Genomic DNA, 17,747 nt, shown 5'->3' on the forward strand with positions numbered 1-17,747 from the left:
TTGGTTTTTTGTGATGTCCTTCCCTTATTTGTCAGCTTATTTGTCAGTCAGAATGTGAACTTCGCAGGTGTTTCTTACTCCCCTCATTTTTGTTTAAATACACACTGTGATCCTTGCTTTTGGTCCCTGGTCTTTTGTGCCACGGTGGGGGTTTTGGTAACTTGGAATACTGGTGTTTAAGTACATGTTCTGTATATATAGAGTCTTAAGAGATTTTTTCCTCTCAACAGGTGGGAAGGAGAAACCAAAAACCAATGCAGAAGAGCTACAGATTAAAAAAGTTAAGAAGAAAAAGAAAAAGAAACATAAAGAGAATGAGAAGAGGAAGCGTCCAAAAATGTACAGCAAATCCATTCAGACCATCTGCTCAGGATTGGTTTCTGATATTGAGGATCAGGAAACCAAAGGCATCATAGATGATCATCTTAAGGATTTCAGTGGGAAAAATATGGATCCCAAGAAGGACTGTGAGTCCAAGATACCAGAGAACAGTGAGTTTCCATTTGTCTCGTTAAAGGAGCCACGGGTTCAAAATAAACTCAAAAGGTTGGACACATTGGAGTTCAAACAGCTGATTCATATTGAGCACCAGCCTAACGGAGGTGCATCAGTTATCCATGCCTACAGTAATGAACTCTCCCACTTGTCTCCTGTGGAGATGGAGAGATTTGCAGAAGAGTTTGTGGGTCTGGTTTTTAGTGAAAATGAAAACTGTGCAGCTTACTATGTAATGGGTATTGTTCATGGGGCAGCTACTTATTTACCTGACTTTTTAGACTACTTTTCGTTTAATTTTCCCAATTCACCAGTGAAAATGGAGATTTTGGGAAAGAAAGATATAGAGACAACGACTATGTCAAATTTTCATGCTCAGGTAAGAGGTTATACATTTTACTTTCTAAAATCATATAATGGTTTCAAACAACTGTGAATGGGGGTTTTTTTAGAGTAGTTGCTGTTAGCTGTGCTGTGTGGATGACACAGAAGACTAGAAACAAGGGAATTCTTTAAGTAATAAGTCAGTTCTGCAATACTGAAGATGAGAAACCTGTTAACTGAGACATAAAATTGGATTTTATGGGGGAGGGGAAGTGTTTGCATGCCTGTGTGTGTAGGTTTCTTTGGATTTGTTTCTGTAGCTGAAGCTTAATTGTGTGAGTTTTGGAGGGTTGAAATGGTTTAGCTATGGCTGTCTTGGCGTCCAAACTGTAGTTTGTCTGTGTGAACTTCTTCATAAAACTGAAATGCTTTAATACAATGTTATACATAAAACCTGTGTAGGGAAGAATTATTTAGTTGTATTTGTAGTTTGAGTCTTCGAAATTGGTCGTTAAAGGACAACTGGGTTGTTAACATGACTACTGCTTTGGTCCTTAGCCACTTGCATTTCCCCCCACTTGGTTGTATTCTGTGGAAAGCTCTTAAGTTACGTGGCAAAATGTCAGCCAGCCTTTAATTAATTTATTTTTTCTTGACTTTCTGGAGGGAAATGACTGTATACGCTCTTAACAACAGCTACTGATGGAAGATCATCTCTGCTATTTATTAACTTGCTGTAGAATATCCATTTCTGTTGTATATAAATTATTCATGTTTCAGGTCTTCAGGGGGAAAAATGTCTAGCTTTCTAAGATTTCCACCTTGGTGATGAGGGTATTGTGTAAAACCTATACAGATACTCTGAAACAACTTATGAAGAAACTCAGTGCTGTTTTATTTATATCCACTTTATCTCACATTTGCCCATTTAACTCCATGATTTGTGAATTTAGATGTTGTACGGATCACCTTTAAACTGTTTTAGTCTACACTTTTTACACAATTTTGAGGAGTTCAGGTGTAAGTTACACTGTCATCTTTTTGATGAAAAACATGCTTTTTGCCTTTGGCTACATAAACATTTGCGTAGAACACTTGCATTTATTGATGAATTTCAGGTGTGTGTTATCCAGAAGGATATGCAGAACTGAAATGCTGCTACAAGAGAACATTAGCAGTGCTGGTTAAGAAAATATCTACTGCCATGGGTTATGAATATTCTCTGAACTATAGTCACTGGTTTTTTTTTTAGTATGTAAACTGAATCATTAATAATAAAAATCACATGGGCAGCTCTCCAGAGCTGCTCTGTCTGTGGCCATTTTATATAAAAACGGCTGAATCTGTCCATCAGAGTATGTTCCTTAAGTCCAGCCTGTCATCTTGGGCAGCATTAATGCAAGAATAGCTGTGTGCCAGTATCTACCCTAAGGACATGGTTAAGAAAAGCCCAAATTTTGTTGTTGTGAATTATAATGGAATTATTTTACTAAAGGGATAGAGTAAATCAGTATTACAGTAGTAACATCAAGATCTGTAGTTAAATCAGTCCTGTGTTCATTGGGGTTGTGATCATAATTCCCATTTTTGTGTAGGTGAAGGAGAAGCAGAGAGAGACTGGTAGAAGAAAGAAACCAAACTGTATTATTATAGCATTCAACTGGTCAGCTCCATGGTCTGTCTTCTAAGCTGTGTTTTACTTGGCTGGAGATTTAGTTCTGGTATCTTCTTTTCCTTTGTGTTCTCTCAGTTTTTTTCCTTAGTTTTCATGGCATTTTATCACTTCTTGGTTTGGTTGCTTGACAGAGAATGCTTGGCTCCTTGTATTTTTGCTAAATAAGGGGTATATGGACTACAAATAATGTGTACAAACATAGATCAGACTTACTGTCTTCTGTGCAGCGTCCTTGTTTCCTGGAATATTTAAGTTAGTATCTTGGTTACCTAGCTATTGATTCTATTTTTCTCTATAATTTCCTTATTTTTGTCTTTCTTTGGTTGTTTGTTTTGTCCTACTCAGGTGATCTGCTACGGTTGAAATGTTTTGTTAGCTTAGTATTCTCTGTTCCGACTTGCTATATTTTGTGCAGATTGAGAACATTCTTCTGTCTCACTGAATTCTTTATGAATCTTTCAAAGGAATTCCAATATGCTGTTGCAGTATAATTTTATGAAACTTTAAATGTAGTTTTCTGTTCCTACATTGCCCAAGCTCTGTGCTGTGGTCCTGAGCTGCCTGAGCAGTGGCCACCAGTTGTTGTATAGAGTGAGTTGTTTTCTGAGGTTTAAATAGGAAGTTGGTTTTATCAAGTCTGCTTTGAGTATGTGTCTTGGACTTCATTAGTCTTAAGAAACTTGGGTATTGCTTTGCTAATTTTAACTAAAACACTGAAATGAGGCTAAATGAGGTTCTTTGGTTGTTTTTGAGAACTCACTGTAGCACATGTAATCAGTCTGACAAACCTAAGTATTTAAAAATATCTAAAAAAAGTATTAAAAAAGAGAAGGACGAGTTAAGCCTGAAATGGAAAGTACTGTAGTGTGTTTTATCAGTTTTTATTTCTGACGTTCATCATTTTAGTACTACTTGATAATCTTCCACCTTCTGTTTTGTGGCAGATGAGGTTTTCTTATTTTAAGTAATGCTTATTTTGAAGTCGTCGGGTTCTGTGGCAAGGGGCAGATTTCACAGTAAATTCTGTTGGTGAGGTCAAAATGGTTGGAGTTCTCCTAGGTTTACCTGGAAAGTCTGCATCTTTCAAGTAATTTACTTCGTTTTCACAATTGTAGAGTTGAAATTAATCCCCTCTCACTGTCCTTCCCAATACACCTGTGCCATGAGTAATATAATTTTACTTGTTAGATTAGAAGTGGACAGAAGCTTGTGAGAGTAGGTACAGCAGGCACAGGAGAGAGGAAGTTGTGTTGGAGCTGGTTCTGTCTAATCAGAATTAGCTTTTAAATTTTGGAGGGAGAGAAATTGGGGAGTTTTTCGTCACCTAGCTTGGTGCTTCAGTACTCAAAATTTTTTTGAGTTACTGGGATAGCTGTTTGTGAACTGACTGAAAGGCTTAGTCAGATTGTTTGTGTAATTGGGCAAAATGGAATTAGTCTGGATAACCTTGTAGCCAGTCAGTCAGTCCTTCAGGCAGTGGAAAACTGTTCTCTGTAGCTCCATCATCCCTGGGCTCCACCATTTGCGTAGATGGCAACAGCTGCATCAGTTACCTGATAGCTGTGAATCTTGTCAGGCTCTTAGGAGGATTTTAAAGAATGTAAATAATCAGCTTTTGTCCCCTACTTGCAGCTTACATCACTTGAGTTAAGCTATTTACTTCTGTTGAGAACAAATGCCACTAATATTTTGAACACATTACTGTCCTCATGCTGTGCAAGTGTAAATTTTTATTGCCTTGCTGAAACCCCAAAGCACAAACTTGATGTGTAACTGGAACAATGCTTAGTGCATTGATTTTACTGTCTTGTCCCAGAGGCAACTTCTTAGTACAGATGAAGTAAAATGCTGAGCAATACCCAACAATTCCTGTGCTTCAAGAAAAGATTAACTGTTTTTAAGCCAGATATGACAAATCCTTGTCTGATGTCTTTTGCTGGAGATCTTTAGGTGATTTGACACTTTCCAAAGAAATCTGCTATAAAACAATTTTTTTCTTATTTGTCCTCTTATCCTTTTATTCTGATCTTATTGGACAAGGCAAACAATTTATCCTTTTCTTTCAGTTTTCCCTATATTCCTTTCCTCCCCCACCAGATGATGGAATTTTGAGTTATTTCAGTCTACCATTACATGTTACATCCTTATTGGTCTTACTGCTCTCCCCTTACGCTCTCTTCAGTTGTCCTGTTTGTGTCCTGGGCAGTGTTTGCCTGGTGTATTGATGTCAAAGACTGAGAAGATGGCTGTAAGTGTCTTGCAAATTATTGCTCTTAGTTATCATTCCTTCTCTTTTTTCAGAGCAGTTTGTGATCTGCTGTAGCAGCAGCTCCTGTAGTTGAGTTACTCCCCTTTTATGTTTATGCAGTTCATTATATATGTGTGAGTGTAGTTTTTGCTTTATTTCAAATTGAATTACAACCTTTACATTCAGACCCCTTCTCCAGTTTCAAGATCTTGTTAGTTTTGATCCTCTCCTACAGTAGACTTGCAGCTTTGTGATACCTGCAGGTTTCGTGAGGATACACTATGTTCAGAGGAAAGATATGAAGGATATGATTGATATGATTACATGAGCACAGACAAGACTGCCCCCTCTTTGTTCTTACTAGACCATGTTTTCTGTAGCAGTTTTGAGAACATAATGCAAATGTCAAATGTTGAGATTGTACTGGTCCTCTGAAAAAGCCTATTGAGTCATAGAGAAGTTAGTTTGACTTGACTGGTTTTCTTCACGTCCGTGTTTATTAGCTTTTACTATTGTTTTTTCTGGTTGTATGTAGCTAAGCATTTTTTCTGGAAATTGAAATTAGGCTAAATGGTCTCTAACTCTTCTGTCTTCTCTTGACACCTATTTCTTTAAGAGGGTGTGTTACTGTCTTCTAGCCTTGAGGGATTGACTTTGAATTAAAATCATAGAATGGCCTACGTTGGAGGGGACTTTTAAAGGTCATCTAGTTCCAACCACCCTGCCATGGGCAGGGACACCTTGCACTAGACCAGCTTGCTCAGAGCCCCATCCAGCCTGGCTTTGAACACTTCCAGGGATGAGGCATCCACAGCTTTTCTGGGCAGTGTGTTTTGGTGCCTCACCCCCCTCACAGTAAGAATTTCTTTGTAATATCTAATCTAACCCTGTCCTCGTTCAGTTTGAAGCCATTCCCTTTTGTCCTGCCCTGTGAATTGTCCCTCTCCAACTCTCTGGTAGCCTCCTTTAGGTACTTGAAGGTTCTTGTAAGGTGTCCCTGGAGCCTCTTCTCCAGGCTGAACAAACCCAGTCTGTCTATGAAGAGTCTGTTTTCATAGGAGAGGTGCTTCAGTGCTCTGATCATCTTTGTGGCCCTTCTCTGGACTTGCTCCAACAGGTCCTGCCCTTCCACGACAGAGCTGGATGCAGCACTCCAGGTGGGGTCTCACCATGGTGGAGCAGAGGGGCAGAATCCCCTTCCTTGATCTGCTGCCCATGCTGCTGGGAATGCAGCCCAGGATACGTTTGGCTTTCTGGGCATTCTGACATTACCAGATCATGCCCAGCCTCTCATCCATCAGCACCTCTCCAGGGCTGCTCTCAGTCAATTCTCTGCCCTGTGTTTGTGCATGGGATTGCCCTGACCCATGTACAGAATCTTTCACTTGGCCTTGTTGAACTTCGTGAGGTTCACCTTTTGAGCCTCTGGATGGCATCCCTTCCTTCCATACAGCTTGGAGTTCTCACTGATTGATTAAAGCTTTGTTTCTTTTTACCTTGCTGCCTTTGTGCTGTAGGTATGTGAGGATACGCATCATTAACACTGTTCAGCTTAGGAACAGTCACTCTTAACTGCTCAGTGTTAGACAAGTGGTCAGAGCCAATCTGGCACCTGCTGCTGCTAAAAGAGTGTCTTCATTCCTTCTTCCCTCCCAGTTACATGTTTTTGTGCCAAGCTGGTCTGCTTCTCAAACTGGTGAGCCAGTTTGGTTCATTAATCCAGCAGAAAACTTAACTACTCTTGAGGGGTTGAGGGATTGGTTTTATTACTGAGTTAGCAAATTATACTATTTTATTATGCCAGAGGTAGCTCAAGGCTGAGTGTGGGACTACGCAGTTAGCCCCATTCCATAACAACAGAGTGTTTGCATCTTCAGAGAAATCATTTTTTTTTGTTTTGTTCCCAGTCTGAAATAACTTCATGTTGCCATGTTAACTGTGATGGACACTGAATATACAAATAATGAATAAGTGTTTTAAAGGAAGAACTGCAATAGTAATGACAATTCATGTTTGTGGTGTGACTTTTCACGAGGGATTGTCCTTGCACACAGACCTTGTCATTCCAATTCTTTCTTAGCATATTTTAATATTGTCTTCTCTTTGCTGTCCTCCTTGTTTAGCTCTTAAATGTTTGTCTTTTGCAGAGAGGTTTTTGCTGTTTAGTCCTTTTCTAATTTGTGAAATCCTGCTTGAGAATATTAGTTCCTTTAGTATTTGAGGGGAATTGCTGAAAATATTTTTCTTTAAAGAAAATCTCAAATAATTGGTCAGTGTTTAATTTCCTTATCATTAAAGATTTGTACAATGTCTTTTTCCCTATATTATGTTATGTTCCTGTGTTCTGGAAAGAATTCTTTTATATTGAAACTATGTGTCTTTTGAGTTGTGCTTCAGTAGTTTTCAGTAGAATTTTGGTTTTCAACAGAATTTGTTGCTTGCTTTTAAGCTGTTCAGATGTTTGGCTGTTTATTAAAAAGTTGTAACATTTTTAGCAACTGCTTGCTATTATGCAAGTCCTCCAAAATACAGCCTCCTTTCATTTTTTTTTATTCCTTCTAGATGATGGAAAATTGAATTTTAGCTCTGTTAAAGCATACATATTGTCCCATTCTCTTTTTTATCTAAAAAAATTCTTTAAAAAACTATTCTTTAAAAAAATCTTAAAGATTCTGTATCTAAAAAAATCTAAAAAAGATCTGTTTTTTAAAACTAATCTGTAAGACTACGTGTAAGAGACTTTTTTGATAGATGATGATATTGGCAACTTATTGTCTTAAAGCAAAAAAAAGTTTTCACTTATTGAATACCATTGAACAAAGAATCAGTTCACAGGGAATGACATCAGACACATGCTCATTTGTTTTCCACTTAGAAAACAACCGTCTTTTAGATTGCTGCTTGACAGTTTCAACCAATCAATACCAGATGACAGTCGTATGTTGCTCTTTTTAGTCACATATTCTGTATTAACAAACCTCAAACCTAAATAAAGCCCCAGAGGTTTGTGCTGGCAGCTTAGACAGGATGTGAGACTGACCCTTGTTATGGATCTTCCTGAGCTACAGGGGCAGTAACAGATACTTCACTTTCACAAGATCGTTTTCCATGAAGGTATTCAATTGATGCTATCCCTAATTTTTAATTTTTTAAAATTGTTTGTTGACTGCTTCACTGTTTGGTTTTTTTGTCACTGGAATTCAGAATATAAGCAAGGTCATCTTCCTTTTAAAACCTTCTGTCCATCTATGGTATTATTTGGGTATTTCAGCTGCAAGATAAAACATGTCAGGTGATAAATGATCTACAGTGGTAAAAGTGACAATGACAATGGATCACCTTTGAGCAATGCCAGATCTGTCAAGGCACCCCATCCTGATAACAAAACCCTGACCTAAAAAAAGAAAGGCAGGCAAAGGAAGTAGCATGAAGTACATGTCATTTAATAGTAAAAAGCAGCTAAGCAGATTTGCAAGTATTTTTAAAATCAGAGCAATTTTGATGAATATTTGTTCGGTATTGGTTCCCATTTGGAATTAAAAATATATGTTATCAATTAAGGATTTGAGAAGAGTTGGCAAGGAACAGGAAGCCTTTTGGGCCCTTGATCAAAATGTATCAAATCAACAAGAATGCTACATGACCATAGTGTCTGAGATTATGCTGAATGTGAAATTGGATATTTTCCATTCTGAGATACAAATATGTAAGTGCATTGCTTGTGCACTTGTGTAGTGAAATGGAAACCCTCTATTTCTTCAATGTCCTTGCATATTGTCATGGTGATTTAATGGTTTTGGGTTTTTTGTTGGTCTTTGGTGGAATTTTCTTTGCAGGTTTCTCTGCATTCAGTTGGGAGTTTTGGTTTTTTGTGGCGTTGTTTTGTTTGGGTTTTTTTTCCACTCTGAGGACTGTTTTGCCAGACCTTCTTGGTTTTAAATGTGAAAAATTGAAATAAATTTAAACCTTTTAAAATTCTAGCAGGAAAATGATAGAATTTCAACAGAAAAAAACCTCAAATAAAAACCAAACCAGAGCACCCCCAAACCCTACTATGTTAAAAATAGGAATGCAGTTGTAACTTGCCCCAGTTTGTTTTTTAAATTCATCTCTTGAAATGCTTGGTTTCTCTGGATTGTTCCTTCCACTTTGTGACTTCTTCAAACAGAAAATAGAAACATCTTTACCATATAATGTCTAAAATGTTTCTTATTTGTAAGATGATAATGCCCAAATATCTTGTTTTCAGTATTATATATCTGTAGATTCACATTTAGTCTTCAGATTCTTGTTAGACACCAAGACATTTCTGTCAGAATATTTGCTATTACATTAGAAAATCAGTTAAGGCCATACTAGTCCATTACTGTGATGCAAGAGAGCAACACGGTCTCCTTTTTTTTAGGTGACGTACTTCAAGTTTAAGCTGTATGAGAAGAAAGAAGTTAGGATGTCATGTTTATTATTTGATATATTTCTATCTCTTTTACCTGTCCATGGTATTATACTGCATTACTTGGGGATTTTTGTGTGTATTCATTTGTGACCACATGCTAGAAGAGGGGGAAATATTGGCTGGAAGGTACCTATTGCCCAGGGACTGCTGGGCGTCATTCTGCTTGTGAGAGCTAGTGAGTGGTGAAAAACACCACTGGCTGTTTTTTTCCTCTTTACTTTCCTCTTTTCTTCTCTTTATAAACTGTCTTCATCTGGACCCATGCATTTCCTGGCTCTTCCTACTCTCTCCCGTGTCTCACCATTGCAGGCAGTGTGTGAGCAGGGGGCTGTAAGATCAGTATGTACTGCCTGGGGTTAAGCCACCAAAGAGTTCTTGAGCACTCAGACATTTCAGGCTGTATTTGTAATGGTACAACTCTGAACATTGTCCCAGAAGAAACCACTCATTGTTTGTAACTTTGACATTATCTTAGCATTAATTTTGGTATTTCACCTCTCCTAAGGTAGATCTTGAAAAGCAATCTGTGGTGCCTGGGGAATGAGGGAAGCATAGTTGACCAGGGAGAGCTAGGAGTGAAAGGGGATGGACAAATAATGCTTAAAAAAGTTGAGTTGGTCTTTCAGTTCTAACTTTCAGTGACATGGTCTTTTTTGGGGCATAGATAAGGAAGTTCTTAATTGATCCACCTTAAGCAAGCATTATGCTGGGTTTCAATACTTTGCTGACTTTATGCTTCATTGCCAACATCTAGTGGTACATAAGCCAGATTGGTAAGTTGATAGCTGGAGGCTTCACAGTTTTTCCAAATTTCACTTAAAGTTAGTATTTTTAGGAGAATTTTTAGAGTTTTCACTTGGAGTAATTTCACAACTAGTTTATCATATGCTACATGAATCATACAATTATTTAGGTTGGAAAAGACCTTTAGGACCTTTCTAAGAGTCCAACTGTTAACCCAGCACTGCCAAATCTACCATTAAACCATGTACTTAAATGCCACATCTACCCATCTTTTAAATATCTCTAGGGATGGTGACTCAACCATTTCCCTGGGCAGCCTGTTCCAGTGCTTGAGAGCCCTTTTGGTGAAGAGATTTTTCCTAATATCCAATCTAACCCCCTCTGGCACAACTTGAAGCCATTTCCTCTCATCTGTCACTTGTTACTTGGGAGAATGGTAGTGGTAGCAGAAGGAAGCATGGAAAAAGGCAGAAAAATGGTTCTCGTTAAGCAAGGGTGTGGATGAAAACAGCAGCTTAATATCCTGGCCTGGAATGGTGGAATACTAAGCTACTTATGCCAGTGGAAGAAATGTCCTTTTGCATTTAAGTTTTTTTAATAAAATGTCACAGATCTGTGACTGTCGGTAGCTTCAGAAAATGGGTTTAGGGTTCTTCAGAACTGATCTATCCCGTAAGCCAGTAATGACATATGAGTGTCCCTTCCTTGCCCAGTGTTGTGAGTTGTGTGAGCTCCTGATGCTTTGTACCAGTGGAGATGTAGCTGAGGACTGAGCTGATGCAGATTCGGCAGAAATGAATGTTTTCTGATGCCTTATCACAAAATCACCAGCTGTCTGTGCAAAAAAAGCTGCAGGAATGTATGACTAAGGATTTGAGGAATATGGGAATACTGATGTCTAGCAGGACTGCTTTTTTCCATTTGTCTGTGATGGCTTGTGATGTCTGTGGTGAGCATTAGCTCAGACATTTTGTAAAATCCTACTTTTAGTACTCCTCCATTTCCTGGGTGTGTGACATGACTGAGAGGATCTGAAAAGTATTTGGTTCTGCATTTCTGGGATGCATCTGCTTACATCACTTGAGCTTGTAAGGAGAGCACAGGGTTGTTGCATGTTCCATGATTTAGTCTTATTTTCAGGAACTGCTGCTGATTCTCCTTTGCACTGTTGTAACTACTAGGAATTTTTATGGTCTGTCTGGGTGAGGACCATAGCTAAACAGTATTTCATTAGCTGTTTTCTTTGCACTTTTTTTCTTTTCTTGCTTTCGATGCAGAATGTCTAGAGGTGCAGTACAGGAGCCTTACTTGGTGTGTGCAGTAATCCATCTGCTCTTCCCTCTGTTTTGATCTCATCATATTTCACCTCATTACACCACTGTGTCTCTCAGCCTGTTAAACAGGAGATTAGAAGCTTAGGGGGACATAATTCTCATCAATCTCATGCCTAAGTATTTTGGTGATCTAACACAACAGATCAAATTGTTGAAAAAAACTTCACAATAATATGTGTTTGTGTTCAAATTCACAGTAGAAGATTTCTCATGAGAGGTGAATGTTACAGCCCTTAAAGTCTGAAGGGAGCACAAGATGTGTTAGCGCAGCAAAAATGAGCATCATTGTCTCTCTTCCCATACAAACTCTTTATGAGCCTTGTCTTTACTGTGATAATGAGCTCCAGTTAATGTGCTCACACAGAGGCCATACTGGAGAGCATGATTAGCAGAGGAAATATTTAGAGTTAAATTAGTTGTAACTCAGAGTTCTACCTGTTACAGCAAAAAGGTAAAAATTCAGCTAGACTTGAGTAATCCAGGTAAGAATCCTTATGTATTAGTTACTGAGCAGAACATACATTGATAGCTTTTCACAGTTAATGTTTTGGAGTGTTATTTTCTTGAGAGACAATAAATAGTTACTCTGGTTTATCTTCAGGTTTTAAAATAAAATACAAGATGTCATAGATGTTTAAGGAGAATTTCTGTCTTTGAGTTCATAGTAATTGACTTCATAATAATCTTAAGTATACTGAAGACTGATGTCAGTAGAAAACAAACATAAGCATAGAGATTGAAGGTGTTTATTGAATGTAGATTTTGCACAGTAGTTGTATAACTTCTGTTGTCATATTCTACTTGTAGGTAAAAAGAACATACTCTCATGGTACGTATAGAGCTGGCCCAATGAGACAGATCAGCCTGGTTGGAGCAGTTGATGAGGAAGTGGGGGATTACTTCCCTGAATTCCTTGATATGTTGGAAGAATCACCCTTCTTAAAAGTAAGGACAGAAGGGAATGGGTTGGGAGAAGGGGGACAATATGCTGTCTAGTGCTGTTTATAAAAGTGAGACTATGTGATACTTGCTTAGATAACTGAGCGTTCTCATAAATGTTTTCATCGTGACAGATAACGGCTGCTTTTAAAAAGTTTTTAAAGTAACTCACTTCAAAATTGTGGCTTGTATTTCCCATTAGTGTACACTGCCATGGGGAACACTTTCTAGTTTAAAATTAGAGAGTCGTAAAGACAGTGATGATGGTCCCATTATGTGGGTACGTCCAGGAGAACAAATGATCCCTGTGGCTGACATGCCAAAGTCACCTTTCAAAAGGAAGAGGTAAGTTGAATTATCTTACTTGATAAATATCTGGTTAGTATTCTTCCTCTACAAATTCATTTTATCCCAAAGCTTTAACTGATTGATACTGAATCTTAATATAAATCTCTGTAAATCTTCATCTCCAAATATACTTTTAAATTGTTTGGTTATGTAAGGATCTGGATTATTAATTTTTACTGTCTGGCCAAGTAAGGTTCTGGTCCTTTTTGGAGCTTTAATAGAATTTTAAGCTGAAAACTTCAGGGAAATGTGAACAACCATACAATTACTGATGCATGCCTTGTAACTGGAATTGATATCCCTGTCGTTAAATGTGAGCAGATGATTTATGACCTCAAGGGACAAGGGCTTCTCTTTCACCTAAAAGGTAGTAACTCCAACATTAAGTGGCATCTTTAAACTGGGGTATTAAGTAACACCTGAAGAGTAGAGACAACCTCTGCAGAACTTGAATATTGTGTGTCATGAGGAATTGTCATGGGAGTTCTCCTGTTTGAAATTCAAACACAACAAGAGAGCTGTGAGAAGTGGAAGCAGGGTCAGGTGCCTCAGAAGGAGTATAGAAACACTGTCCAGCCATGAAGGGGATGCAGTTAAAGCCAAAGACCATTTGGAGTTGAATTTCACAAGGGATATGAAGAGCAGAAAGGACTTGTACAGGCATATGGACAGTAGAAGAAAAACTAGGAAAATGTAAGGTGTTTGCTGAACAGGGTAAAGGGCTTGGAGACAAAGGATGCAGAAGAGGCCAAGATACTTAAGGCTTTCTTTACCTTTGTCTTTCCTGGGGAGATTTACTTTCAGGAATGCCAGGTCCTGGGAGACAGTAGTAATGTCTGGAGCCAGGACTACTTGCCTTCAGTGTAGGAAAATCAGGTTAAGGAACGTGTTAGACATGGAGATTAGACAGACACAAGTCCATGGGACCTGCTGGGTTGTATCCACAAGTGCCGTGGGAGCTGGCCAGTGTCATTGCAAGGCCACTCTGAAAGGTCATGGCAATTGGCAAAGGTTCCTGAGGACTGGAGGAAAGCAAGTGTCGCTCTAGTCATTTAGAAAGATAAGAAGCAGAACTTGAGGAACTGCAGGCCAGTCAGTCTCACCTTCATCCTGGGAAAGATGCCATTTCAAGCATGAGGTACAAGATAATAGTCGGGAATTGTTAGTATTGATTAACAAAGGGGAAATTATGCCTTATCCACCTGATCTACAACAAAATGATTGGCTCACAGGGTGTGTGCCAGGGGTGTTGTTTGTCTCAAATTTATCAAGGCTTTCCACAGCAGACACTTGACTCTCATAATGTCCTAATAGGTTAACAAAGGACAAACTAGACTGATAGGTAAGTGAAGTGGGCCAAGAACTGGCTTCACTGCTGTGCTGAAAGGGTTGTGGGCAGCAACACCAAGTCCAACTGAAAAGCAGTTGCTACGGGAGTAATTCAAGCCTTGGTACCTTGTGCCAGTATTGTTCAGCATCTTCATTAATGGCTTCATGAGACAGAGCACACCCTCAGCAAGTTGCAGGTGATACAAAACTGGAAGGAGGAGTTGCTGTGCTGAGGACCTTGAGAGGGTGTAGAAATGAGCCAACTCCAGGAGACTCAGGAAGTTAAAAGGGATGGGCAAAGTCCTGCACCTGAGAGGAATAATCCCATGATCCAGCACAGGCTGGGACCAGCTGCGGGACAGCAGCCCAACAGAGCAGGACTTGTGGGGCTGGTGGGGGACAGATTGACCATAAGCCATCAGTGTGCTTTTGTAACAAAGCCAAGCAGCAGCCTCCTTGACAGGATTAGGAAAAGCACTGCCAGCAGGTTGAGGGAGAGGGTTCTGCCCCTCTGCTCATCACTGGTGAGACGTGTCTGGAGTATTGTGCCCAGCCCTGAGCACACCAGGCCTAGACAGATACGGCCATACTGGAGCATATCTGGTGACCTGGGAGAACTGGGATTTACTCTTGAGAAAAGAATGCTCAGTGGGTTCATATCAATGTGTATAAGCATTTCATAGGAGGTTGTAAGAAAGACATGATCCAGTAGTTCCCAGGACAGGACCAGAGATAGTGGACACAAACTGAATTACAAGAAAATCCATTTAAAATAAGGAAAAAAAGTGTACTGTATGGATAGTTGAGCACTAGGGCAGGTTGCCTAGAGAGCTTGTGGAATCATGGTCTTGCTCAAAACTTGACTGGACAGGGCCAAGCAAATTGCTCTGTTTGAGTGGAGGAAGTTGGACTAGAGAGTCTCCAACCTTTGCTATGTTATGATTATAAACAACTCTTGGAAAAAATGTGTCACACAGTGTTGGCTCCAGGTGGCCAAAGAGATGGTCTTGTGTCTCTATTCTCACTCTGCAGTGTTTCCTTCACTTCTGTTAAACCCTGAAGAAATAATCCTTTGCTGTTTCTCATACCAAGTTCTTCAACATGGAACTAAATACACGTTTTTCCAGCAGTTTGGTAGAAACATGAATGATTAAGAAAGATCTCAGGGATAATTGAAATCTCTAAGTAATAGTCAGGCTGGCAGTTTCCTGACCATGGCCTCGCAGTGCCTGAGGAAAGCAGGTAGGGCAGACATGGGATTTGGGGACGAGATTCAGCCCAGACTCCAGTGTGTCGGGCAAGTGTGTGGTGATGGGGCAGGTCTGAGATCAAGCCAGGAAGTCAGTCTGCCAGGGAGGATCAGGTCCAGAGATTGCCAGGTAGGTGCATCATGACAAAGCTGTCCTGAGGACAAGCTGAGAAGCAAGTCTCTGGCCCAGCACACTTCTGGCTGAGATGGAGACCAGTGGTCCTGCAGCGTGGCACAGACCAGGACTGAGGGTCCAAGTCTGAGCTTACATAGAGCTCTGGGGCTCTTTGTGTTTGTGTGTGGAGACTGTGAGTGATGCTGCTCAGTCATTAAGGCCTTTTAGTCCACTTTGGAACATGACACTTTATTTGTGTTGGTTGGGTTTTTTGTCCTTTTTTTTTTTTTTTTTAATTGAAATAGGTGTTCTGATTCTTTGCATAGCTCATTACATTTTTAATTTGTCTTAACAGTTACTGTTTTTCTCACTTAACTCCTATGTTCTCACTGAAGGGAGAAAACCAATCCTATTGACTATGGTGGAAATAAGATAATTCAGAGAAATTTCTGTATCACTGTTACTGTTTTTTCTTACACAGAACTACCAATGAAATAAAAAACTTGCAGTACCTACCTCGAACCAGTGAACCCCGTGAAATGCTATTTGAAGACCGGACACGAGCCCATGCAGATCACATAGGACAAGGCTTTGAACGACAGACTACAGCTGCTGTGGGAGTGTTGAAGGCTGTGCACTGTGGGGAGTGGTAGGTGCTGGTTGGCTTCCCCTAGATGTTTGAAAAATGTTTGCCTGAATTTCCATTTATGGTTGGTAGAAGGAGTGCAGGATGGGTTAATCTAAGATTAGAGATTTGATGAAGACTTGGTAGATACTGATTGGGTACTAGATATGTTTGTCCTCTGCTAGATTGCATATGGCTCTGGTGTGGGCTAGAAACTAGAAAGGTATCTTGCAGTGACAGTTGTGATTGAGTTGCTGTAACTGAGTTCATGTTAGATGATGTAAAAACACTTCACACTTGGTTTTGGACTGGCCTGAGCTGCTGCCTCAGAGGTGTACATGGAGACCTTCTGGCAGTTCTTTGTGTTGTGTGGAGATGAGAAGAATTCTTATGCTTCTGCTTCCAAGTCATGGCTGTTATAACCCTGATTTTTTTTGTGGTAGATCACCTAGGAAGAATCCTGTTGGAAGCTGTGCGAAATTTTGTGGTGTCTGTCCTTGGAATTCCCATATGAGATTTACATGTTGGCCAAATAAAAAGCCCATAATCATATGGGCTTCCTGGCCCAGATCTAAGAAGCATTTTTCATGATCTTCTGATCTTGCTTTGGGAGAACAACCTTAGTTTTGGATCTTACCTTTGCCTATGTAAACGCTATAAGTACCTTTTGCTCTTTGTGTGTCTAGAAATTAGAAGGGTGAATTCCCTTTTGGGTGAATTTGTGTTACAGTGCAGGAGTTCATTGATGTAGAAAATAGAATAATTGCCATTGGGGAAGAACTGGATCGTTCAGATAGTAATGTGTTTGTCTTTTGGGCTCTGAGGTTTTGCAGTTTCCTTCCTCTTCAGGTTGGTGATAGTGGGAGCCTTCAACTTCCTGCTTGCCTTGGCTGAGACACTGGGGTGAATTAAGACTAAGCAGTGGTAGCAGGGCAAGAGCTAACTGTGTAGATCTGAGTATTTTAAATTATACTTCACACATATGAGAGAGAGACTTTCGAAGGAAGTAAACAATCAAACAAAACCCCACTCCCTGAACTTGGATGTCTGTGGAGATTACTATCAATTTGAATTCTTATTAATTCTTCCCATTCTCATCCTATAGCTTCATAACATAGTTGAAAGTACTTCAGTTTGGGGAACATAAAAGAAATATCAGCATTTGATTTCAGCATAAGGACTGAAAACATATCTTTTAATGCAGAATAAAAAATTTGGGACTGATGTCTAGAGAGGAGGAAAATATACAGCATAAGCAACACAATAAAAATTATGTATTTCAAGCTTGATTTGGCCTAAATGATAATTTCTCCTTTCCCTTTCCACTTTTCTATAATTTTGAAAAGCCACTTCAGTGTACTTACATGATGAGACCTAATCAGGGCTTATGATAATGAAGCGTCATTGATTAATGTAACACATTAAAATAATTTCAGATATTAGTTTTACCATCATTTGCAATCTGTGAGTAGATGTATTTTAAAGGAAACAACATGCATGGAAGTTTTAAGAAATCTGGTTTGTTTGTTTCTTTGGTTGCTTGCTTTTTTTAAAATCTGTTTGAATAGTTCATTGAACCTGAAAAGCTGGAGATATTCTGGGGTGATTAAGGTACTATGGCAGTAAAAGTGCACATGTTCTAATGATGAGAACATATCTAAAATTCATGTTTTCTGTGAGGAGAAAATAAAGCAATTCCTAGATTGGCTGAACTGAGTTGATTGTTCGTATTTAGTTAATATGAAAATGGATTGAGTGTGCCAAAAAAGCCTTATAATCAAGAATTTGCTGTAGATTTAAAGAAAGTAGAATTTATTTAGTAGTTGATAGGCACAAATATTGGTGTTAGGTGGGATAATTGGTTTG

At 39.2% G+C, this 17,747-nt stretch overlaps 1 protein-coding gene across 2 annotated transcripts in view; it reads left to right on the top strand.

The window, feature by feature from the left end:
- PHTF2 (putative homeodomain transcription factor 2) overlaps nucleotides 1-17,747 on the top strand; it is a 126,931-nt gene that overhangs the window by 24,782 nt on the left and 84,402 nt on the right. For both annotated transcript variants that reach the window (XM_027679434.1, XM_027679429.1), the window contains exons 3-6: nucleotides 231-874; nucleotides 12,084-12,221; nucleotides 12,418-12,560; nucleotides 15,738-15,905. In XM_027679434.1, the coding sequence (XP_027535235.1) occupies nucleotides 231-874; nucleotides 12,084-12,221; nucleotides 12,418-12,560; nucleotides 15,738-15,905 (1,093 nt within the window). The remainder of the gene's footprint in view (nucleotides 1-230; nucleotides 875-12,083; nucleotides 12,222-12,417; nucleotides 12,561-15,737; nucleotides 15,906-17,747) is intronic.

Source organism: Neopelma chrysocephalum, unplaced genomic scaffold (assembly GCF_003984885.1).
Source record: "Neopelma chrysocephalum unplaced genomic scaffold, ASM398488v2 Primary Assembly neopelma1_45, whole genome shotgun sequence".
Taxonomy (NCBI): domain Eukaryota; kingdom Metazoa; phylum Chordata; class Aves; order Passeriformes; family Pipridae; genus Neopelma; species Neopelma chrysocephalum.